This window comes from Lepidochelys olivacea (genome assembly GCF_965140295.1).
Source record: "Lepidochelys olivacea isolate rLepOli2 genome assembly, chromosome: 25".
Taxonomy (NCBI): domain Eukaryota; kingdom Metazoa; phylum Chordata; order Testudines; family Cheloniidae; genus Lepidochelys; species Lepidochelys olivacea.
The window spans coordinates 13,499,681-13,523,544 of NC_140435.1; the positions used below are offsets into that span (position 1 = coordinate 13,499,681).

General features: G+C 50.4%; 1 protein-coding gene across 5 annotated transcripts; it reads right to left on the reverse strand.

The window, feature by feature from the left end:
* Positions 1-869: 869 nt before the first annotated feature.
* On the reverse strand, positions 870-21,922 carry MIER2 (MIER family member 2; the record flags this gene model as incomplete). Of its 5 annotated transcripts, none has more annotated exons than XM_084614761.1 (13): positions 870-4,407; positions 5,359-5,495; positions 6,619-6,746; positions 7,341-7,435; positions 7,586-7,667; positions 8,308-8,459; positions 12,095-12,164; positions 12,824-12,930; positions 13,809-13,932; positions 14,662-14,847; positions 15,628-15,779; positions 16,208-16,295; positions 21,848-21,922. In XM_084614761.1, the coding sequence occupies 13 exons, from the start codon at positions 21,920-21,922 to the stop codon at positions 3,950-3,952; spliced, it is 1,854 nt and encodes a 617-aa protein (XP_084470887.1). In that variant the 3' UTR covers positions 870-3,949. The 5 variants fall into 5 exon arrangements, with proteins under 5 accessions (XP_084470887.1, XP_084470890.1, XP_084470889.1 ...); XM_084614764.1 differs by having other exon boundaries at positions 6,643-6,746; positions 14,662-14,787; positions 21,848-21,885; XM_084614763.1 differs by having other exon boundaries at positions 14,662-14,787; positions 21,848-21,885.
* Between the last annotated feature and the right edge of the window lie 1,942 nt (positions 21,923-23,864).

Here is a 23,864-nt window from a genome sequence, read left to right on the forward strand (position 1 = left end):
CTCCTCTCTCACGTGCATATTCAATTGCTCCTGACAACCTGCAAGGGAAGGCACAGGAAGACTGGAGACAGACATCTCAGCCTACTTATTAGCAGGGAAGCCCCCAAGCCAGCCAGCCCAGCTGTATGCTGAGGAGGCACCAGGCAGAGCAAGGGCCTATGTGTAAATCCAGGAGTTGGGACACCTTCTCTTGAGAGACAGAGTGGCAGTGAAAAGGTTAAGAGCTGGCAGGCATCCATTCTTGGGGTAGGGGGTGGGCTCATTGTTCCAGGACCTTATCTGGCTACCTTGCTGTCTTATCATAATATCCCACCTCAGGGGAGGCAGCATTATCTGGTAGACAGAGCACTAGCCTGGGATTCAGGAGACATGGGTTATAGCCCTGCCTCTGCGACTGGGTGACCTCACAAACCTGCTCCTTGCCTCAGTTTCCCCACATGTACAATGGGGATAATGATACTGACCTCCTTTCTAAAGTGCGTTGAGATCTAGGGATTATTATTATTATTACTTTGATAGCCCCAGTCATGGTACTCTCTGGGCCATTGAATTAATCCCTGCAGTCACTCCACGGACAGTAACGGAGCCATAGCACAGGTGAATTTGCAATCCACTATGGCAACCCAGGAACAGAGCATCCACAGCGGCAGCCTGTTAAGATTAACCGTCTATGTGCTCTGGGGAGTGCTCTCTCCACCAGCCACACACACGGGGCTCACATCTCCTGGTAACACGAGCGCTGGCCTCTGGAGATGCTTTGCCACTCTCATTAGTGCAGAGCAGCGAATAGAAGCCAACAGCCCCTCTCGCTACCGGTGCCCAAAGGGCTGTGACAGCCCAATGCCTCGGAAAACAAGACGAGCTCCCTGTTCGTTTTCAAATCAGATTTTTTAATTAAATAAATAACGGCAAGGGGTTTTCAAGGCAGTATCACTTCACAGTGCGGGGCCTCCGGGGGGGAGGGGAAGAGTCCGGCATTGGGGGCAGCTCAAAGTAAATGTGCTTCGTGAGTAAAACCAAACCAAACCAAAAACTGACTCCCTCTCCCCGGCCATTTCCGTCCCTCCCCAGACAGGGCGTGCGGAAAACATGTCACGTTCACTTTAAGCCCCCGCTCGAATCTGTAAACAACATTGAAGAATATAAATAAGAGACATTCCCCCCCCCCCGACACACTCCTCATTAGGACTCAAAAATGAAACAAACGAAAGAAAAAACGTTTATCAATTTTCTCCAATGTACCTGGCTGTTGGAGGGGTGCTGGGAGCTCCCCACTCCCTGGAAAAGCCTCAGAGCTTCCCCACACCCTCCCCCTACTCACTCCTTTTCCTTTCAGAAAGGAAAGGCCCCCAAAAGGGAATCACAGCCTGGGGGCTCGGGCCAGGCGCTGGCAGCTCACATTTGTGTCCCGTCTCCAGCAGGCAGGAGTGGTGGGTGGGGAGACCCCCCCCCCGAGTTAGCACCTCTGTCTCACAAACTGACTTCATGGTCAAGGCAGCTGTACTTTGGAGTTTACCACCTCAGCTGAGCCGGCCAGGGGCAGGGTCCCTGACAGAGTGGGTGACACAAAGCTGGGGTTTGGGTGATGTGAGACGAGGCCGGCTTCTCTGTCACCATGTGCCTTGGGGAGCCACTCCCCCGCTCCAGTGCCAAGTGGGTGTAAAATGCATTGGGACACTAGCACTTTCCACCTTCTTCACGCTCACAGTGAACAGGTGAACACGGCCTGTTTGTTCAGGGGAGGACCCAGCCCACAATGGCTGATAAGTCATTTCAAATCCATCAGCAGCAGAACTAGCTTCAGGGCGGTGGCCTGAAGGCAGTTATTTAAAAAAAAAAAAAAAGGCAATTGGATGAAGGGCGTCTGTCACTGGAGTCCCGAACGGCCGGCAGCCTGCAGGAAATGTGCGCATGTGACTATGTCCGCAGCCCGGAGGACAGGCACTGCACAAGTAGCCACACGCCGCAGTGAAAGGTTCCAGGGCGCGGGAGCTGCCAGAGCCTTTCACTGCGGTGGGGAAAGGCTCCGACAGCAGGACGCTCCACTGGTAAAAGTAGCAGCACAGACGGGGAGGCGGTTTGGGTGGGTAGCAGCTGCCTAGGGTCTATACTATGGGGGCCGAGGTGTGTCTGGCACTCTGTACCACTTCCCTCAGCGGTGCCTCCCTGTCTACACTGCCACGTGTAGCCGTGCTCGCTGGGCGTGCAGTGTGCGTACGCCGTAAGCGTCGACGCACCGTGGGTGTGCGCGCGCTCCTGGAGGAGTGGGGAAAATTCAGCCAGCAGCAAACCCCAAATCTGCCGGAGTAGCTGAGAGGTAACGGGCTCCTGCAAGCCACAGGCGGCCCTGTCTCGTTTGGCATGCTATGCAGTGACTAACGGCCCTGCTGCCATTGGACACAATCTTGGTCACCTCAGTCATGTCTCTCGCAAGGGCAAACACATTCCTTTCTCTTACAAAATAGAGAGTTTCTTTACATTACATTTTTGAATATCAGGGTTGATGTCCCAGAGGGCTGATGCATCATCTTGCCAGGGCTGTGCTCCGTGTGCTCACACAGGCTGGCAAAGGAGATGATTAGGGTAGACAAGCAGTCCTACCAAGGGTGAGTGTCATATGCTCGGATGGGTTACTAGGGCTGAAAGCTCTCCTTTTCAGGCACATAGCTACATGCCTTGTGCTTGCACAGGATACAAGGGACGTGCCCAGGTTTGATGCACCTGCCTGGCACCTGTGTGGGCCCGTGCTTAGCACCGGATGGGCGGGCTGGTGCGCCCACCTCCTGGCCACGTATACCATGAGCTCAGAGGCAGCCTGCTAGCTTCTGTTTCAGTTTCTGTAGGATTCTAATGTAAGTCCCAAGATCCAACTCACTGATCACTAATACCCTTTTCCCCCAGCTGATCAATGAGTTTGGAACCAGTCAGGCAGTTCTGCAGGCAGCTCATTCAGATTTAACCCTTTTGCAATGCAAACAAGGATTTTACAGACCATGTTGCCCACTGCCAGCCCCGCTAGAAACTCCCTCTGCCACCAATGCAGCCTCATCCCTGGATTCGGGTTCTCCATGGAGCAGCACAACCAATGGTTAAGTGTTGGGAAGGGAAGAGCATTGAGCAATGTGCAGACAGGCTGCCCACCCTAAATGTTACTTTCCAAGAGCTGAGGCTGTAGTCAGAGGTGTGGGAGGGGATGGGACAGGCTGTTTCTCATCTGGACCTGGCAGTGGAGAAGACAGATGGACGCTGATGGCGCTCTGGGTCTGAACACAGTCTCAATACACATGCCTGCCCCCAGATTAACAAATCAACAGGCACACTACAGCTGTTAGAAAAGAAAAGGTGAGAGAATTACTTCTATTGCAACACAAAATCCGAGGGTGAATGGCCACGCCTGAACACCCCCTCTTTCGGCACAAACACGCCCATCTCTGCATCCAGAGGGCCACTCCAGCCTGGACTGACTGTGCTTCTTCGTGTCACTTTCCTAAGCACATGTACTTCTGATTACGTCCTCCATCCCAGCCCCCAAAGTGCCCACGACACATCCTCATCCTCAGTAACATCCCACTGTGCAACCGGCCTGCCCTAGAGAAAGCCCCCTCTGTTGGGGTCACTGGACACTTCCACTGTCGTCAGGCCAGAGGCTGTCTGAACTGCATGGTGCTGCCTGTGTTGACACCGGGGGGGGGGCTGGGCTCATGGACTCATCCTCCTACTAAAACCTCCCATCAGCTTTGCACAGGTGTGTCAGACAGCACTAAAGCAGAAAGGTGTTTGGTTTCACTGTAGCCTTGGAAGGACAGACGCCAAAACATCAAGGAGGATGGAAAGACAGATTCCGACTGACAGCTCCAAGCTGGCCCCGTGGAACACGGAAGCCCAGGGAATTCACTCAGTCGGGTCAAAGTTGTAGCTCGGTCTGTGACAAGGTCAAGTCTGGAAATTCTCACTGTGACAAAGGCCCCGGGCAGGCCTGGTGAGCAGCCAGGAAACTATTTACATCTCCAATGCCGATGATGCCAAAATCTGTGACCGATAAGGACACTTGAGCAGGGGACACCAGTGCCTCTGGGTCCCTGTCCAAATCCACACGGCCAGAAATTAAAGGCAACCCCTCGTTAATGTCTCCGGGGAGAGTGAAGTCCATCGTTATCGTCTCGCCGGAGCTCTGCAATGTCTCCTGCTTCTCTGCCAGGCCCGGTCCTGCCGGTGGCAGCTGATAAAGCCCCATTTCCGAGGGGTTACCTGGATGCCGTGTGCAAGTGGCTGAGATGCCACCTGAGGACGTGTCCTCTGCAGGGTCAAAGGAACAGTTTGTCTCTGAGGGAGTGCTGCATTCGTAAGCCTGGCCCGACTCGCTCATGCTGCCCACGCTGCAGGCTGCGCTCTCCACGCTCAGAGGCTCTGCACGACCCAAGGGGCGGAGGAGGAACAGAGAGACAGGGTGAGGAGAGCAGGCGAGAGAAAGCTAGAGTGAGTCCATTGTACACAAATGCAGATAACACTGTACAGGGTCTTATTCACACCCACTGACCAGAACGATCTAGTCAGACTGTACGTGGCCACGATCCCTCGCTCCTTCATGGTATCAGCCAAGATCCATCACAGTTTATCACTGTTATTGCTACTGTTTGCCAGACACTGGGAATGGGGTAGATCACTTGATGATGACCTGTTCTGTTCATTCCCTCTGAAGCACCTGGCATTGACCATTGTCAGCAGACAGGATACTGGGCTGGATGGACCATTGGTATGACCCAGCATGGCCATTCTTATGTGGTTCCCCTGTGTGGGATGCATGTGTGGAGTGGGGAGACTGGGAAGACAGTTCATTGGGGATGGGGGGGGAACGCACGTACATCAGTGCTTCTATGGAAATTCAGATGATCCTCTGACGTGACTCTCCAAGATGCGCCTGATGCTAGGAACCCCCATCCCCAAACACACCCCAGGGTGTTTTTCCCCCAGACGTGGACATGCAAAGGTCCAGGTTTGTTAGGAGATGGTAAGAGAGGCAGATTATTCCCCACTCCTTTACATTCTCCCCAGAGCTCACCCTTAGCGCTAAACTCCCAACCTCATGCTCTGACCGTGGAATGGGCTGATTTAGTGACAGACAAAGCCCCTCCCTTAGCACTGAGCCCTTTCCTGCTGTGCGGGCGTCCTCTCAATGGTTTTCCCAGGATCTGCTTCCAACCAGTGGAACTTAAGGAGCTACGATAACAGGCGCACGCCTGCAAATATGCCATGGGAAGTCATGAGAGAAGGACAAACGGAAGCTCCGTACCCCAGAGCAGTGGGAAGGAGAGGCCTCCATCCTCCAGCTCTGGCACTGGAGGAAGGCAAAGGAGTTACCTGCACTCTCAATTGCTAGGTGATCTTGATTGAAGCGAGAGTCCAGGCAGCTGGTGGCAGAGGGAATCGGTGGGGAGTTCCGAGAGCGGGTGGCATTTTCCGCCTCACCCCCATCCAAGTCGTTATCCACGTAATCCCTGCAGGGGGAGAGACGACGCTGTGACCATCCACTCAGTGGGGTTAAGCAGGTGGGGGAATCAACAACCCTCCCTAACACGCTGCCAAGGGACAACGCAGGAGGTAACAAGGACATTCTCAGCACCATACACAGGGAGCAATCAGCAACAGGCTCGCTGTGCAGAAAACATCCTTCCCCTCAAGGTCTGTGGGGCCCCTTCTGTTCCTGCATGGGCACAACCCCCCTGAAATCGGTGGAGCTAAACCAGTTCATGTGAAATCAGAATTGGGCCTTCGCAGGTTCCAACACTTGCTGAACTCTGCAATCCCAGAGACCTACGGACTTCTCTTCCTCCCACAGTGTACTCAATGAGCAAACACTCTCCCCAGTGAGACGGCCACTGCACAGAACTGCTGTCTTGGCCTGCTGCAGGGTCAGCATGCTGGCAGACAGAGCTGGGTGGGAAATGGCTTGCTGGTCCCTGGAAAATTGTCAAGATTTTGACATTTTTTCTTATTCCGAAGTGGGACAAAAGATCAACATCTCAAAAACATTTGCTAACCAACAAGCAGAGAAATTTTTGGGCTTGGGTCCAAAGCTTTGTTTTGACATTTTTAAAACATTTTGTTTCAATTTCGACCTTCTTTTATTCCAAAAAATGGTTTTTATTATAATGAGCTTATATTTCTATCCAAAAAATCATTTCAAACAAAAACAGAATTTTTCGGTTAAAAAAAAAAAAAAAGTCAAAACGGGATGTTTCAACAATTTTGAAACATCCTCTCCTTTCACATTTTTCAAACTGAGATACTGGCCCAAGCCTACCGTTTCCCACTAAGTTTCACCTGTGATTAGTTGTTTTCCAACAAAAAACATTTCCTGGAAAAATGCCCTCCCAGCGCTACTGGCAAACGGCTGCTTTCCTTTGTGGTGGGACAGTGGGCTACACTCTGTATGCAACGTGTGCATCAGTTGGCCTGCCATCCCCGAGCACCCTCCCAACGAGAAGACCTATCTCATGAGGTTTATGGTGGGGAGCGTTATTTTAAGATCAAGGTCCCTGAAGCAGGGAGTTGAGTGAAACAGGGAGCCTTGCTGCTAAGTAACGTTTACTAATCTTAGTCTGAGAATATTCCACGCACGTGGCTCCAGGGTGGAGGACATACTTCTTCCTTCCGAAGCGAGTCTGCTGGGTGAAGTAGTCATAGCGCTCCGACTTCTTCCACATGTAATAGTACTCCACGCACTCTCCCACTGACCGGGTGCGGACCTGCAGGGAGCGATTAGTCAGAGTCCCTCCATAAAGCCCCAAGGGCTTTACGAAGGGTCAGTACCATCACCCCGCTTTGCAGATGGGGAAACCAAGTTCATTCAAGTGACTTGACCCAAGTCGCATGGTGAGTCAGTGGCAGGAACTGGAATCTCTTGACTCTCAGTCTTGTGCCCTATTCGTTGGATTACATGGCTCCCCTTTCATCCCGAAGGATCCCACTGAACTCTACAAACAACCCACACCCTGCAATCACTGACCCCCAGAAACATTGCGATGGTGAAGACAGTTTGCAAAGCACTTTGAGATCCTCAGCTAGCCAGTGCTAATTTTTAATAAATTAAGCCTCGCAATCTCTTATGGACGTCCGTATTGTTTTCCCTGTAGTGCAGATGGGAGAAATCAAGCAAACAGTGCTGATTACATGCACTGGACCCATGCACTTGACAACGACCACATAGCAAATCAGCTGGGATTAGAACTTTTAGCAGTCCGAATTTCCCCAGATTAAGTAAGGTTTAATATATGTTCCCAGCACTAGCATGCACTCCTGCAGCTCCTCTCAGTCTGTGACACAGAAACATGAATCTTTACCTTGTTAGCTTGTATGAGATGGAAGTTTTTCCCATGGACTCTAAACCCGTGTTCAAAGTTTCTGCATTCTTCCTCGCTCCAGGCACAAAGCTCATCTGCAGCACAGGAAAACAGGATGTTAGGAGTTCCACAGAACCCCAGGGTTACTGAGAGACAGACACGTCCAGGGGCTGCTGGAGTTGCAGAAGGAATCTGGACATTTGGGATACAGCATGCAAGAGAATCTGAACAGTTGGGTATCTCACCTCTGATGACCTTCACGTTGAATCGCAATCTCCGCAGTGCCTCTTCTGCATTGAAGTTACATTTAACCAGTTCATATAGAGCCTATGCAATGTAATAAAGAACTGCTGATTACATGCACTGGCCGCATATACCACTAACCAACTCAGCTGTGACTCACTGCACCTGCCCAAACAGCACATTCTCTTCTGGAGCCACTTATCTACACCACCCCACTTGGACCATCAGCAAGGACTGCTCCACAGTTCGAGGCTCTAAATTATGAAGCACGGGGCTATCCTGGGAGGAGTCTAGAGACAGTAGGTGTGCATGTGTCCTCATACAGCTGTAATTAAAATACTAGTCTGAACGGGCCAGTTCAGCAACCTGGTGGCAACACAACCCACATGGAGTATTTGAGGCAAGTCCCGAGCACTCCTTTTGCTCCTCAACCAGCAGGAGGCAGTAGAAAGCAGCAGGCTCAGCAAGAAAGGTTCCCTCTGTCTGATCCATGGAGCAGCAGTGATGGGCCCCAGAGGGAGATGTATCATCTAGAAAGGAGGTCTCATTCACCCAGGGTCTTTGTGAGATCCACTCCCTCCCCTCTGAAACAAACAAGGGATCAATTCTGAAACTCCCTGCTGATACTTCCTGCTCCCATGGCCAGTGCTACTTGACTTCTGTCCACAACACTAAGACAACAGAGAATTTCGTGACTGCACAAAGCCCTGGCTCCCAGGCTCACCTGCTCATTGTCCTTCACCATCTCTCCATCTGACAGACTGGCACTGGAGACCTCGTCCCACCGCCGCTTAACTGCTCGGTACAAGAACTCTTCCACCTCCCGCTCAGGGAGGATGTTTGGGTCCCACAGCAGCTGATCTTCATTCTCGTAGGCTAATGGGAACATCAGGGCATGTCTGAAATGAGCTGGTCAATCCGAGAGCACCCCTGGTTTTCAAGAGGTGGGATGTGGGTGGATCAGAGAGGAAGTCTCTGGGCTCCAGCCTGGCAGTTATGGTCAGACGGGATGCTCCAGCTGCGAGTTCTTAGATTTGAAAGCCAGGATGTTTTCTCTCCTGAATCTGGAGAGTGTAGGGCTGCTGATCCCAGATTCCCCCTTTCGTCTGATTAGCCCAAGACTGTTGACTGTCAGAGCACAGTGACTCTGTTTGCTCAGGCTTTTCCTGAAGGGGTGGCTGGGGAGACTTTTTGATGCTCAAAACTTCTCTAGCCTTATTAGAGAACATGTTGTCAATTGATGCATGTGGTTTTAAAAGGCCAGATTCTGCAGTGCCCCTTCCTGCTCTGGGCATAGGAGTGGGAGGGCAAAGGTGGCTTTAAGCAGCCACTGTTTCTGTCAAATTCTGGCCTGGGCATCCCCCTCACTGCTCCCACTCTCACACATTGGCACACGGCTGTGTATTGTGCTCTAAGAACATAAGAACGGCCATACTGGGTCAGACCAAAGGTCCATCTAGCCCAGTACCCTGTCTTCCGACAGTGGCCAATGCCAGGTTCCCCAGAGGGAATGAACAGAACAGGTAAATCACAGGGTGATCCATCCTCTGTCGCTCATTCCCAGCTGCTGGCAAACAGAGGCCAAGGACACCATCCCTGTCCATCCTGGCTAATAGCCATTGATGGACCTATCCTCCATGAATTTATCTAGATCTTTTTTGAACCCTGTTATAGTCTTGGCATTTAAAACATCTTCTGGCAAGGAGTTCCAGAGGTTGACTGTGCACTGTGTGAAGAAATACTCCCTTTTGTTTGTTTTAAACCTGCTTCCTATTAATTTCATTTGGTGACCCCTAGTTCTTGTGTTATGAGAAGGAATAAATAACACTTCCTTATTTACTTTCTCCATACCAGTCTTCATTTTATAGACCTCTATCATATCCCCCTTAGTCGTTTCTTTTCCAAACTGAAAAGTCCCCGTCTTGTTAATCTCTCCTCAAATGGAAGCCGTTTCATACGCCTAATCATTTTTGTTGCTCTTTTCTGAACCTTTTCCAATTCCAATATACCTTTTTTGAGATGGGGCGACCACATCTGCACGCAGTATTCAAGATGTGGGTGTGTCATGGATTTATACAGAGGCAACATGATATACTCTGCCTTATTATCTATCCCTTTCTTAATGATGCCCAACGTTCCGTTTGCTTTTTTGACTGCTGCCGCACATTGAGTGGATGTTTTCAGAGAACTATCCACACTGACTCCAAGATCTCTTTCCTGAGTGGTGGTAACCAATTTAAACCCCATCACTGTATATGTATAGTTGGGATTATGTTTTTCCAATGTGCATTACTTTGCATTTATCCACATTGAATTTCACCTGCCATTTTGTTGCCCAGTCCCCAAGTTTTGTAGCTCTTCACAGTCTGCCTGGGACTTAACTATCTTGAGCAATTTTGTATCATCTGCAAATTCTGCCACCTCACTGTTTACCCCTTTTTCCAGATAATTTATGAATATATTAAACAGGACTGGGCCCAGTACAGACCCATAGGGGACAGCACTATTTACCTCTCTCATTTCTGAAAACTGATCATTTATTCCTATTCTTTGTTTCCTATCTTTTAACCAGCTATATGTTCACAGCAACGCGGGAAATTGTTTAAATGAAAACAAACAGAAAACAAATACTTGCAATGAACTAAAACAACAGGCAAGGAAACATTTCTATTAAGATATAAGGATTGGTAACCACTAGCACCTAATATACTTTTTGTTTGTTTATTTGTTTGTTTTTCAAGACAAAGGGCCTGATTCTCCTTGGCCCTTCACCTGGCATATTCATTTACACCAGAGCAAAGTGAGTGCAGAGAAGGTGTACATCCACTTTGCACTGGTGTTCACATGAAGCATATGGTGCAGGACAATGGAGAACGTGACCCAAGATCTATGGTGCTGAGCACCCTCAGCTCCCATTAACTTCAGTAGGAGTTAAGGGCACCCAGCGCCTTGTAGGATAGAGTCCTAAATGTGAGCTTAAAACTAGTAGGAAGTGAACCCTTTAAACTAACTTGCCCAGAGTCTGCCTGGCATAGATAATGAGGGAGGAAGTGAGTCATTTCTAGAGAGCAGACTCCCGGGTAGCAGACTGCATCTAAGTTCCAGCTAACGGGTGCAGAGTTTTGAGCTAATAAATGATTGGACACAATCTGAAAACCAAAAGCTTCTCTGCTTCTGAGAGATCCTATCTAGCTGGAAATTGTGATCACCACTGGGGATTTAGGATGAAAATGTATAGATAAATGGTATCGCTTGCCAGTTTGTGAAATATAAATACAATATTACTGTGAGGCATTAATTTTTCTTTGGCCATGGCTGAGACTCACATCCCCAACTTTGCCAAACTCAGACCAATCCATCAGAAATTTCACATGCTTGATATCACGATTTTTCAGGAAAGTTTTGAGGCAAATAAGAAAAAGAGTTTGGCAGACAGAGATTCAAATATAAGACCAACGGTAGGGGAGAAGCAGGATCCATCTCTGCATGAGTTCTGAACCCACAATAAGCTCCTGTTGGTGATTATTTGTGAAACGTTTGGAGGCGGGGGGGAGGGGAGTAAATTCTCAGGGTAAAAACTTTGTTCACTTGGAATTAAGCATGAAAACCATCTAACACTGCTGTTCAGGAACAAAATCAAGTGAACACTGTTTTCTAAAAACAAAACCCACATCAATTAGAAAGCCTGTAAAGTCAAAGTTTTAACAAAAACCCAAACACCAAAAATTATGGAAAATAAAATAATGTGAAAAATGTTAACTCTGCTGCACTTCACTGCCAGAAATGTAGAGACAATGTGATCCTCAAAGAGCACAGGTGTCTATAAGAATCAATGGCTGGAAGTTGAAGATAGACAAATTCAGAGGAGAAGTCAGGAGCACATTTTTAGCAGCGAGGGTAATTAACCATTGTGGCTGAGTCTCCATCACTGGCAATTTTTAAATCAAAATTGGATGTTTTTCTAACAGATCCGTTCTAGTTCCACCCCAGCTACTGGACTTGAAGCAAAAATAAATTCAGGGAAGTCCTATGGCCTGTGTTATGCAAAAGATCCAACTAGATCAGCACAATGGTCCCTTGTGGCTTTAAAAATCTATGAAACTATATTATCAGAGACTCCAAAAATTAAAGATGCCTTCGTACTTTACCTTCATTGTAAACCTGCAGTGATTACAAACTGCCAGATCATGTAAAGCAAACTGCACCTGTGTTTGCATTGCAAACAGCTAAAACTGCTGGCTCTTTTAGGGCTACACACAGTCCTGTTAAAATACTGGATCACGCTGTGAACCAAAGGAGAGCACACTGGCGACAACTAATCCACCACCCTTTTCCTAAAAGCCCCACTTCTGTTTGGAGGACTGAGTGTTGTTAGACATACAGACATCATATCTAGGGATACAAACCTCAGTGACAGAGCCAACACTCTGGCAGCAGCTCAGATCAGTGGACCCCATATCCAGAAAAAATACAGCACAAATGTTACAGTCAGAGTGAGGAAGGGCTCTCACCTTTTTCACAGTGCCTGTTTAAGTGGAGGATAGGAACAGCTGCCTGGTACTGAGGTCCAACCATGATCTCCTGAAAACCATCACAGAGAAGGGAATTAATATAAGGCGACTGCGTTATGTGGTTGTACTGGAATCAACTCAGGGACCTGGTGATGAACGAAGCTTAATCTGCCTCACTAAACACACTGGCAGACCACATTGTCCGGGTTCGCTCTAAGGGGATCCCTCCTATTCGTTAGAACAATTATGAAGGGGTTTTCAAACAAATTAGTTTGTGGACCCTCTGATTTGAAGCCTGGTCTCACTGCTGAATATTTATACCAAAAGATTATGTCATCCAAGGCTGCAGAGGAGGAGAGGCAGTGTGCATCCAAAGAGGAGTCTACTCTCGTCTTCCACAAGATAGTTCTCCAAAGCCCCATCCTGGGCACTCAACACCAGACCTCACCTCCCCTAGGCTACGAGTTGCCGGTTTGAATGCTGAGGTACAGCATCCGCCTCACTGCGAGGATAATCTCGGCTACAGGCTCCACAGGGCACGCTTTAAGATACGCCTGCCATAGCCTTGCACAGAATGGAAGACTCAGAGGACCGGCGCCCGACACTGAGCTCCCCAAGAAGGCACCCCCGGGGTGGGGTCTCGTGGTTTTCTTGAGCTGCTCGGCTTTCTCACGCTTGAATGCAGAGCATTAGCCCCCCGGGGAGGTGCAGTTGGCTCGGATCACTTACCTTCTTGCACTCGTTGGACGGGATGGAGTCCTCTTCGGAATCCTCAGCCGAGGAGGAGGCACATGGAGAAGAGCAGGGCTCTTTGTCTTCATCAGCCAGGAAGTTTGCTTTGAAGAAAGAGAATTCACTTGTTCAGTTACAAGATGGTTAACACTCAGCCTCAATACCTCTAGATTCTCTCTCCTTCCCTCATTTCCCATCTTGGAGTTGTTTTGAGCCTGCTCCGTTTATTCAGAACAACTTACCCAGATTCTCTTCTGTAGGCAAAATACCCAAGTCCTTGCCACATGAGCAGTGATCACTCAGCAGAGCCAAGGCTCCCAAATTTTGCAGGATTAGGGGTAGAAGCCCAATCAATCATTCCACACTAAGTTCTCCCTTGCTTTGGCTCCCTACAAACCCCCAATATTAAAGTCCGAGGAACACAGTAGTTGCCATACTAGACTGGACCATTGGTTCTACTAATCTGCAACACCCCCTTCTAGATCAGACCACTGGTCCTTCTACTCAGGAATCCTGCTTGCTGTCATACTAGATGAGACCAGTGCTCTCGCTACTCTGAGAGTGGATGCTGCGGAGGGGGCAACTGGCAGTGATATTTCTCAGGAAGGCAAAAACCCCCAACATCCCATGCACTTCACCAGTTGTGTAGTTGCCCCGAAAGTCCACGCTGGGCACGTAACAGAAGTCCTCACCGCCCTGAGGCTATGAGCTGCAGCTGGAGAGAACTGCTTCCTGACCCTACAGCTGATCAGTTCACACCCTGAACCATAAAATTCTACTCCCCTTATCACTACGGCCCAATTCTGTCTGTGCAGTAACATCAGGAGGGCTCAGTTTATCTCCAGCTCCCCGGACCAACCTCAAAAGTTGCTACTTCAGGAATTTCAGTAACCAAAAATTTAAAAATAATTTTAAAAAATTGGCCTTTCCTCCTGAGCCACATCCAAGTACAAAAGGTCCGTTAGAAATCAGGGACACATACAGCCAGGCTGGTTTGGGAAAAGGTCCGACGCATCGTGGGACGTGACGGATGGAGTCAGGTCGTCGGCCGAAGACTGCGTCTCCTCCTCTTCTTCCCCTGAAAGCAAATCCTTCGCTATTTGTTCCTTTTAACAACAACAAGAAAGTGAAAAATGTTTTTAAATTTAAAAAAAAAAGGGAGGGGACGCCTAGAGTAAACCATCCCTGGCCAAGATCCCTTCCTCCGTGCATCTCCCCAACCCCACAGGCGCTTCCCATAGACCTTCCTTATCCACACCCTCAAAAGACTGTTTCCTTCAGGTTCACTGGGAGAGTCAAGAAGAGAGTGGCTTCCTGCAGATGCTATAGGGAGAAAGGGTAAGAAGCACTTTCTGCAGAGCCCATCCCAGAGTGGGTGACTTTCAGAGGGGCTGGCAGGGAATAAACTTTTTTAGTGGCTCTTATGCTGAGTGGCAGGAGTCCTGGCTTCCCTGGGAATAGAGGGTGATCCAGGTTTTCAGGCAGAGATGAGGCCTCCTGCGAATCTCCCTAGAGTCACACCACATGCAGAACAGGAGGGATCTACATTCCAAATAGGGTTTGCAGTTTGTTGCTCTTTGTAACAATTACTCTTTCTTTAGTCTCCCCTGAATTTCCTGTTTGTGTTAGCACCTCTGCAGCTGACATTCCCGGTTGCACATTGGGATCAGTGGGTTAGCCAATTCCCACCTGCTGGAATTCAAGCATCTTGAATAAACTAGACCCCTGAATGAAGGACCCAGTAGATGCCCCCCGTTCTAGACCCTACACCAACCTGGGGTGCACTACTTTCTCCCCTTGCTAGCAGCTAGCACGTGGCCCAAAGTTGCCCTTACCTTATCCAGGGTCATGTCCGGCAGGTTGCGAGGGATGTCATTGCTCTCGCTGTCCTGCTCTGAGATCGGATCAGATGCCTCATAGCCGTAAAGTGCAAGCAGCTCCTCGAATGGCATTTCACTGCTCTGAGCGAGAGGAGGACAAAGCTTCATCAGGAATGGAACAACCACCGAGTACAACACCAGCTGCAGTAAACACAGAGATATGCAGAGGCAGTCAGGGCAGCTCTGCTCCTCTGGGGGCTGGCTCTGATCTGTCTTTGGTGCTGCTCTATCATGCAGGAAACCAAAAGGTATTGACTAACGGGGCTATGACAATCTGTACTTCCCGAAGCTATGGACAAACCTGGGAAATTATCCCAAAGCAGCAGATTCAAGGGTGGCTTTTTTACACTGGGTTTTCATGCTGGTGAAGAGGTTCCAGTTAACAGCCCTGGAGACTAGATTCCTGTATTTACACAGAGAACAGGGCAGCACAAAGGTCCCTTATGTATACTGACACTGACCTGAAGGTACAGTCTCTGTCAGAGAAGGATGCTCACACTCCATAACCTACTGAATTCTTGGCCTCTTGGCTGCCCACAAAGGAGCCAATAGATGCACCAGTGTTTTCTCAGAAACTGACACCTGTCTATCATGAAGCGGATGGCATAGCAACAACCCATTTCACATGGACCAGACAGCCAACAGCTTTTCGTCACCAGGGATGCAGACTGGATTTGAACTGGCAACCTAGATAGTGGAGGGCTCCAGAGCTCATGACTGGTCCCTTGGGCAATTTGATCCCCAACATCCAAATGTCAATCTGATCCCCAACATCCAAATGCTTAGGAGACTTAAATAGAGTGCATAGCCAACCGATCTCCCTGAGCGTCGGCTCAGTGGAGATATTTGATCTCAATAATCTATCAAGATAGACAAGAAATCCTACAGATAATTCCCCTTCCCCACCCTTGCTGCCTTTACCTGAGATGCACTGAAGCTCTTTTCCAGCTCTTCTAAAGACTTTTCTTTCTCTTGCGTATTTTCTTCCTCCTCCCTCTCTTCTCGTACACCATAGTTCTGTGACAGGATCTCAGCTAGGGTGAATCGGTGGTCAGATGAGCCCATTGACACAACTGCAGGGATTAGAAAGTTGGCCATTAGCCACGCTTGACTGCAGACCACAGCAACAAAATTTGGAGAGACTTCGGGCTGGTCTACCCTACCGCTTAAGTTGATGTAACTTACGTCGCACAGGGGTGTGAAAAAGACACGCCTGAGTGACATTAAGTTACATCAACCTAAGCACTGTCCACACCGGCGCAACGTCAGCAGGAGATGCTCTTCTGCCAGCATAGCTTCCACCAGTAATTATGCCGATGGGAGAGCTCTCTGGTGCAGCTGCGCCAATGTAGTGCTGTAATATAGACTTGCCCTCCGTTGTGTGTGTGTGTGCTTAAGTTCATGTTCATGCCCAGAAAATGTCAGGGGGAAGAGACGAGATGGAAGAGAAATGGGAGTGGGATGGGGAAAACAAACATAAGCACACTCAAGCTCTTGGTACCTGCTGCAGTCTGAAGACCAGGCTCTCCAGGACATAGGTTGTGGGCTGGGTATGGAACCACCCTTGGACTCTGCCTGCCGACCGAGGCCTTCAAAAAGAAATGAACATGGAGGAGAAACATCTTCCTAATAATGTGACACATTTCCAGCCCCCAAATGCAATTCACTTAGTTTAAAAACCAAGTAAAGAGAGCTTCTGATCAGGTGTACTCAAGGACCCTCCCCCCGCAGCCTCCCCTGCCCTGTATTTATCACTTCAGAATCCCTAAGTGCATGCACGGGTGCCTCTTCTTCATCACATCACCGATATCTAGTCTCTCACCAGTTTATTTGAGAACCACAGTCCTTAGGACTTATATTGTCATGAAAGGAGATTTTATCCTGCCACAAACTTTATTCTAAAAGCATATGGCCCTTTTTTTTGAATGTGGCACTTCCTTAACCTCTGAGCAATCCATCAGAGGTAGAATCAGAAATGATCTGGCCACCAAACAGGACATCTGTCCAAGTGCTTCCCATCTTCCCCCATTCCAAAGCACTTTAAAGACTCAAAATGGTCACAAATGGCATTAACAACTGAGCAGGCAGGGAGGGAATCCAATGGTTGCAAGCAGCAAGGGTAAGATGGATAATGGATAGGACAGGTGGATGTGAATGTAGGCATCTGCTTTCTGGCAGCCAGTGTTCAGTCAGAAGTTCAAACAGCAATGTGGGCTGCAGTCTGGGTAACAATCCAGAATGCCTGTTATTTCTGGGATTGCTGTATATTTGTTAGGTCTAGGAAGGGAGCAAGTGAATAATCAACTGACTCAACCATGTTAACTAAGAACACCATAGCTGTGGAACAGAACTGTGGCGTCAGTCCCCAAACTGACATTACTACATTTTAATTAATACATATCATGGCCCTGATCCTGGGAAGTGCTGAGCACTCTCACCATCCATTCAGTCAATGAGAGTTGTGGGCATTCAGCACCTTGCAGGACTGGACTTCAATAGCTTATTTTTTTAAGGAAGCAAAGGATCGGTTGAAATCAAAATGGGAGATCCTCCTTCCCCCATTCTAGATGAGACAAAGTACATATTCTCACTCATACACACAAGTCCTTCCAACCAGATATCAGGTTGCTGGCTTAGAACTAATGCCTCCAAGTCTTAAAAATTTGTAAATCTGGTAGCAGTGCCAGTTATTTTGTTGAAATAATGATGGTGATGATTTTTTATGACTGATGACCTAGGAGGCAGCGGGGTGTTGTCATGAGAGATCCAAGAGCTGAAGCAACCTTGGAACTACTGCTCCTTTGTCTACTAGGCACAATGCAAAGAGAATGCCTTTAGCCTCAAGTGAAACACGCAATGTGTATTGCAATTCACCATCCCCTAGTGTCTGATTATAGAGCAACAAAATCCTCTGGAGACTATCTTGTCTTCTTGCAGAAATAGCACAGGACCTGTGTGTACTAAGAGAAGGGAGGAGTTTATGAGATAATAAAGGAGAAAGGGGTGAAAAAATTTAGGACTGCCTTTGTTCTAAGATTGGGCATTTCTATGTTTCCTGGGAAACAGGAAGATGGCTCCATATCAAAAGGGAGATGCCCCTCTGCTGGGGATTGATGGGACATGATGAAGAACAAGACTATTTTAATAGATATCCTTCCCGTAAATAACCTTGGTTGTATGAAGATGATCAAGGTGTGGTCTACAATCATTCACTCTGTAGCTTTGGGAACATAATTCAATGTAGTCTCCCATTTCCTGAGACAATCTACTTACGGACTGTATTTCCTCACAGAGGGTTAGTAAGGAAATGTGTTCAAAATGTTTCAAAAATGAAAGTTTCTACTAAGTAATATTGTTCGGTTAACAAATGGTGGTTGGAAAAAATGTCAATCAGAACACTGGATAAATGAGGATACATTATATCAAAGACCATTAGGTGAAATGAAGAGTAACATTAGTTAATAGTAAGATACAAACTAATACTTATGAACATCTTCAGGTTAATGAGGATGAAGAAAGACTCAAAGCTGAAGTAGTAACAGGACACTACTGGACACGGAAACTGCCCGTGCTGAAAATCACCAAGAAGACAATGGTAATAATGAAAGTAAATCAAATCACAATGGTGTATGTGGATTGAGAAGGGACCAAAGAGATGGCAGGCAGAGCCAATGGCCAATTCTTACATCCTAACATAGACATGGATGAAGCTGGAGCATACAGATGGCCGACACCATAATTATTTTTGGATTTGAAAGACCAGGTAACCAGAAATCCAGGCAGAGACAAGCAATGGGTGAAGAAGCAAGATCAGACTCATATGTGTAGATAGTGACCCTTGGAGGGAAATGTTGTTGGTTGAACTGACTGTTAATGGCATGCGATGTAAAATTATTTCTCTCTAACATGAGAGAGAGAGATGCTGTCTGACGCTTAAAATCCTACTGTGAGATAGGGAGTAGAAAACCCAGCAGCATTGCATGGGTCAGAAAAACTGATGTAGATGGCCCCAAGATATGAATGGCTACATCTAGGTCAAGAATGGTACTTAGACATGTTGATGAAGATGCTTCTGTCATTTGTGATGCTGATAGTTCTGATCACATTCCAGAATCCAAGGTGGTCACCTCAGATAATTCCGATAGCGCCCGAGCTGATGCTGAAGTTGGCTCCGCTGCCTGCAAAACTGGATGGCCACCTGGATTAGGACTCTTGGCAGCTTCTCTCTACACAAATCGCTGCTTCTTTTGCCTGAAACTGACCCTCCTCACATGGCAGTTATGAACACATCTGCTGGCTTATCAGTCTTAAAAGACTCGAGCATCCCTTCCCTGATTCCAGAGTCAAGATTCCAGGAACTCCACAAAAGATACAGCAACAATGATTTTTAAGAAATGCAGGGATTTTTCCATGCAGTAGTGGATTTCATGCCCTGTCAAAGTTGTTCAAGTGCAATGGTGATTGTGTGTATGTCCAGAGCACTAGCACAGAAAACACCTAAGGCTAGAACTATTCTCACAAGAAAGCGAGACAAATAGAAAGAGGAGGGTTTCCCTTCAGATTTCATTGCTTTAATAACAGTGTTGATTTTTCAGGCCAGTTTAGTCCATTCCATGGCCAGGTGAAGTGTACCTCTTAGTGCTGGCCTGTTACAGAACTGCTCCTTGTTGCTCCTGTCTTGTGCACATTCCTTGATGTTTTGGGGAAAGAGTGCTGTTGGCTATTTTCCATTGAGCAAAGGTACACGTCTGAATCTCACTCATTTTGTAACCTCCACATAGTGAGTTTTTCTCTGCAAGTCCATAAAATTAATGATGGAAAAGACATATTAGGCCATCTGGTCCATCTCCCGCTGGGATCGGTCACAATTTCATTGTGGTGATCCCACATATAGCAAATCTAGTTTGTGGGATGTTAACTGGCCCCAAATTCCCCTTGGGATGCACATCTCATCATAGGGACATCATCACAGTGCTCCGGGACATCGTCTCCATGCCACGTGCTGGGGGTGAACTTGAGGATGCTGTGGTGAAGTCTCAGAATGATGTTTCAGAACAAACACGGTAATGCAACAGGGATACTGCATCCAAGGGCCATTGTGATTGACAAGATGTAATGAGGACAGTCTCACACCAATAGGAAAAACTCCCTGATGTGACATGTTGGTGCAACCGTTGTAGTGTGACATCTGAATGACATCTCGTTGTGGTGGAGAGGATGCCTCCATGAGTGGTGCTCAAGAAAAGCTTGTAATGCAACAGGTGGGCCTCTTGATGGCTTCTCAATGCTATTCTCCCAAGTCAATGTCACAATAAGGATCTTGCAATGTGATATGCTGATGCCCCATGTAACTGGTGTGACGCAACAGGGATGATGTTTCAAAGTGACATCAAGACAGAACGGGGGATGACATCACAGTGCGATGCCCCAGCGTAAGCATGGTAACATCTCTGCATGATGCACCAACATAATTATTGCTGTCTTGACACAATGACACACTCCAAGAGTTCAAGTCCCTCCCATTGAACCATCTGATGCACATGACAACTCCCCCCACCTCCATCCACCCACGCTGCCCTCCCCAGCCATTGCCCCCAAGTTCTTACTGCCCCATCTCCATCCCCTTTTGCTCCAATGCCCCCTACCCCCAGCCACCTCCCATCCCTGCCCACAGCTCTTTCTGCTCCCTCCAACCTCCATTGCTCCCCATGCCCACAGCTTTTGCTGGGCCTCTCCAGCCGCTGATGATCCAGCTTCCTCCCAGACCTTGCTGCCCCACAGCACCAGCTACCCCCTCCAGCCCCTACTGGTACCCAGCCCAAGATGCCCTGGCTACCCCCACCCCTAGACCCATATGCCCCAGCCCCTGCTCCCCGCAAGTCCCTGATGCCCTGGCTACCCTGCAGCTCTTACTGCCCCCTGCCCCCTGCCCCAGATGCCCCCCAGCCCAGCTACCCCCCCAACCCCAGCTATCCCTGCCCCATGCCCCCCAGGCCCTGCTCCTCCCAAGTCCCTGACGCCCCAGCTACCCTGCAGCTCCTACTGCCCCCTGCCCCAGATGCCCCCCAGCCCAGTTACCCCCCCAGTCCCAGCTATCCCTGCCCCATGCCCCCCAGGCCCTGCTCCTCCCAAGTCCCTGACGCCCCAGCTACCCTGCAGCTCCTACTGCCCCCTGCCCCAGATGCCCCCCAGCCCAGTTACCCCCCCAGTCCCAGCTATCCCTGCCCCATGCCCCCCAGGCCCTGCTCCTCCCAAGTCCCTGACGCCCCAGCTACCCTGCAGCTCCTACTGCCCCCTGCCCCAGATGCCCCCCAGCCCAGTTACCCCCCAGTCCCAGCTATCCTTGCCCCATGCCCCCCAGGCCCTGCTCCTCCCAAGTCCCTGACGCCCCAGCTACCCTGCAGCTCCTACTGCCCCCTGCCCCAGATGCCCCCCAGCCCAGCTACCCCCCCAGTCCCAGCTATCCTTGCCCCATGCCCCCCAGGCCCTGCTCCCTGCAAGTCCCTGACGCCCCAGCTACCCTGCAGCTCCTACTGCCCCCTGCCCCAGATGCCCCCCAGCCCAGTTACCCCCCCAGTCCCAGCTATCCTTGCCCCATGCCCCCCAGGCCCTGCTCCTCCCAAGTCCCTGACGCCCCAGCTACCCTGCAGCTCCTACTGCCCCCTGCCCCAGATGCCCCCCAGCCCAGCTACCCCCCAGTCCCAGCTATCCTTGCCCCATGCCCCCCAGGCCCTGCTCCCTGCAAGTCCCTGACGCCCCAGCTACCCTGCAGCTCCTACTGCCCCCTGCCCCAGATGCCCCCCAGCCCAGCTACCCCCCAGTCCCAGCTATCCTTGCCCCATGCCCCCCAGCCCACTCCAGACCCTGCTGCCCCCTACTGGCCCCCAGCCCTCGATGCCCCAGCTCCCCCCCAGGCCCAGGCCCTCCCGTCCGGCCTGGGGCCTAGGCCACGGAGCAGCCTCCGGGCCCGGGGGGGGGTCCCTATGAGCCCCCCCCCGGGGCCTGCGGGGGTCCCGAGTGGCGACCGCCCCTCCCCCGCCAGGGCCCCGCCCCCCGGGAGGGGGGCCCGGCGGGGTGATGGGGGGAGGTTTGGCCCCGGCGCTGCCCCCCCCCCGTTGCCCCCTCCCCCCGGCGCACTCACCTCCGCCATGGCCGTGTGGGGAGCGCGGACGGGCGGGCGGGCGGGGGAGCCCCGGATGCGGGGCCGCCCGCTCATTGGCTGCGGCGCCCAGGAGGGAGGGGGAAGGCGCGGGGGGGGCAGATGAGAGAGGGGCGGGGGGGTGAAGTGATGGGGAGGGGGCACGTGGGGCGGGAGAGTTAAGGGGGGGGTCCGGTGGGGGGAGGGGTTAGTGCAGGGGGGCTACGGCAAACGGTGTGTGGGGGGGGTAAAGTGACAGGGGAGGGGTCAGGGAGGAGGAGGTGGGGGACCAGGGGGGAAGCTGGGGTTGGAGGGGTCAGGGAGGGGGAGGCTGGAGGGTTGGGCTGGGGGGGTCAGGGGGAAGCTGGGGTGGGGGTTGGAGGGCTCAGGGAGGGGGAGACTGGAGTGGGGGGTTGGAGGGGAAGGGCTGGGCTGGGGGGGTCAGGGGGAAGCTGGGGTGGCAGTTGGAGGTTGGAGGTGGGGGGGCCGGGGGGAAGCTGGGGTGGGGTGTTGGAGAGGTCGGGGGGGGCAGGCTGGAGAGGGGAGGTGGGCCAGGGGGGAAGCTGGGGTGGGAGGTTGGAGGGGTCAGGGAGGCTGGAGCGGGGGGAGGTTGGGGTGTGGTGTTGGAGGCGTCAGGGAGGGGGAGGGTTGGAGTGGGGGAGGTCAGGGGGAAGCTGGGGTGGGGGTTGGAGGGGTCAAGGAGGGGGAGGCTGGGGTAGGGGGTTAGAGGAGGACAGAGAGAGCGGCAAGGGGTGAAGTGATGGGGAGAGGTCAGGGAGGGGGAGGCTGGAGTGGGGGGGAGGCTTGGGTTGGAGGGGTCAAGGAGGAGTAGGGGGTTAGATGATGATAGAGCGGCAAGGGGTGAAGTGATGTGGTGGGGGCAGGGGAGGGGAGGGAGGGGATAAATGGGGTAGTGGAGTCAAGGGAAGGAATAGGTGCTGTGTGGGGACGGAGTTAAAGGAAGGTGACTGGGGCAAAGTGTGTGGGTGGGTTAGGGATGAGAAGGTTGGAGGGGGCAGGGAGGGGGAATCTGGGTTGGGGGGTTGCAGGGAGCAGGCTGGGAAGAGGGTTGGGGGCAGGTAGGGGAAGGCTGGGGTGAGGGGTTGAGGGGACAGGGTGGGGGAGATTGGATGGGGTTCAAGGAGGGAATCTGAAGTGGGTGGGTTGGAGGTGGAGGTTGGCTAACGGGTTGTAGGAGGAAGTGATGGGGAGGCTAGAATGAATTAGGTTAGAGATGGAGGCATGAGGGTGAGAGGCGTTACCAGGATCTGGAAAAAAGAGACCAAAGTGTCTCAGGAATAGGGGGACTGGGGCAATGAGGGAAACCAGGGTGGGAGAGAGAGAGATTCAGGGCATGGCTTGGCAGCTAAAGGGACACAGACTCTTACTAGTGATAATAAAGTGGCAGTTTGCAGGCCAGGAAGTTCAGATGAAGACTGAAGGCCTTTTTGGAGGTTATACTTTAGCCAGCACAAGTTTTTGGCCTCAATCCAGAAGTAACTGGATGAAATGTAATGGCTGGTGTTATCCAAGGAGTCAGACTAGATGATTAGACTCTTTTGATCAATAACAAGCCAAAGAGACTGAGGTGGATCTGGAGGACTGGGTGCATAATTGAAGTGGCAGTTTTCAAGGGTTGAAGACTTGGGGGTTGTTTGCAATCTTGATAGACAAGGGTTCTGTAGATAGTTGACAGGGCCATGGGGCAGTTTACCTCATTAGGGAGAGGATAATACAGGGGTATTTTATCAAAACAATTAGAGGTAGGAGCAGATTTTTAGATCATGTCCATCCCCTATCCTACCCTACGGGCATTTAGATTTAAATAGAAACAGCCTGTGAAAATCAGTTGTGTCTGGAAAGGTCAGAAAAAATTATCTTCTGATGTTAGGGCCTAATCCTGCAAAATGCCCAGCATCTTCCGCTTCCAGTGACTGCAATGAAAATTGAGCCTTCTCAGCACCTTACCCACACATAAAATGTCATTCTATTCAGTGGAGTGCCCAAACACAGGCCACTG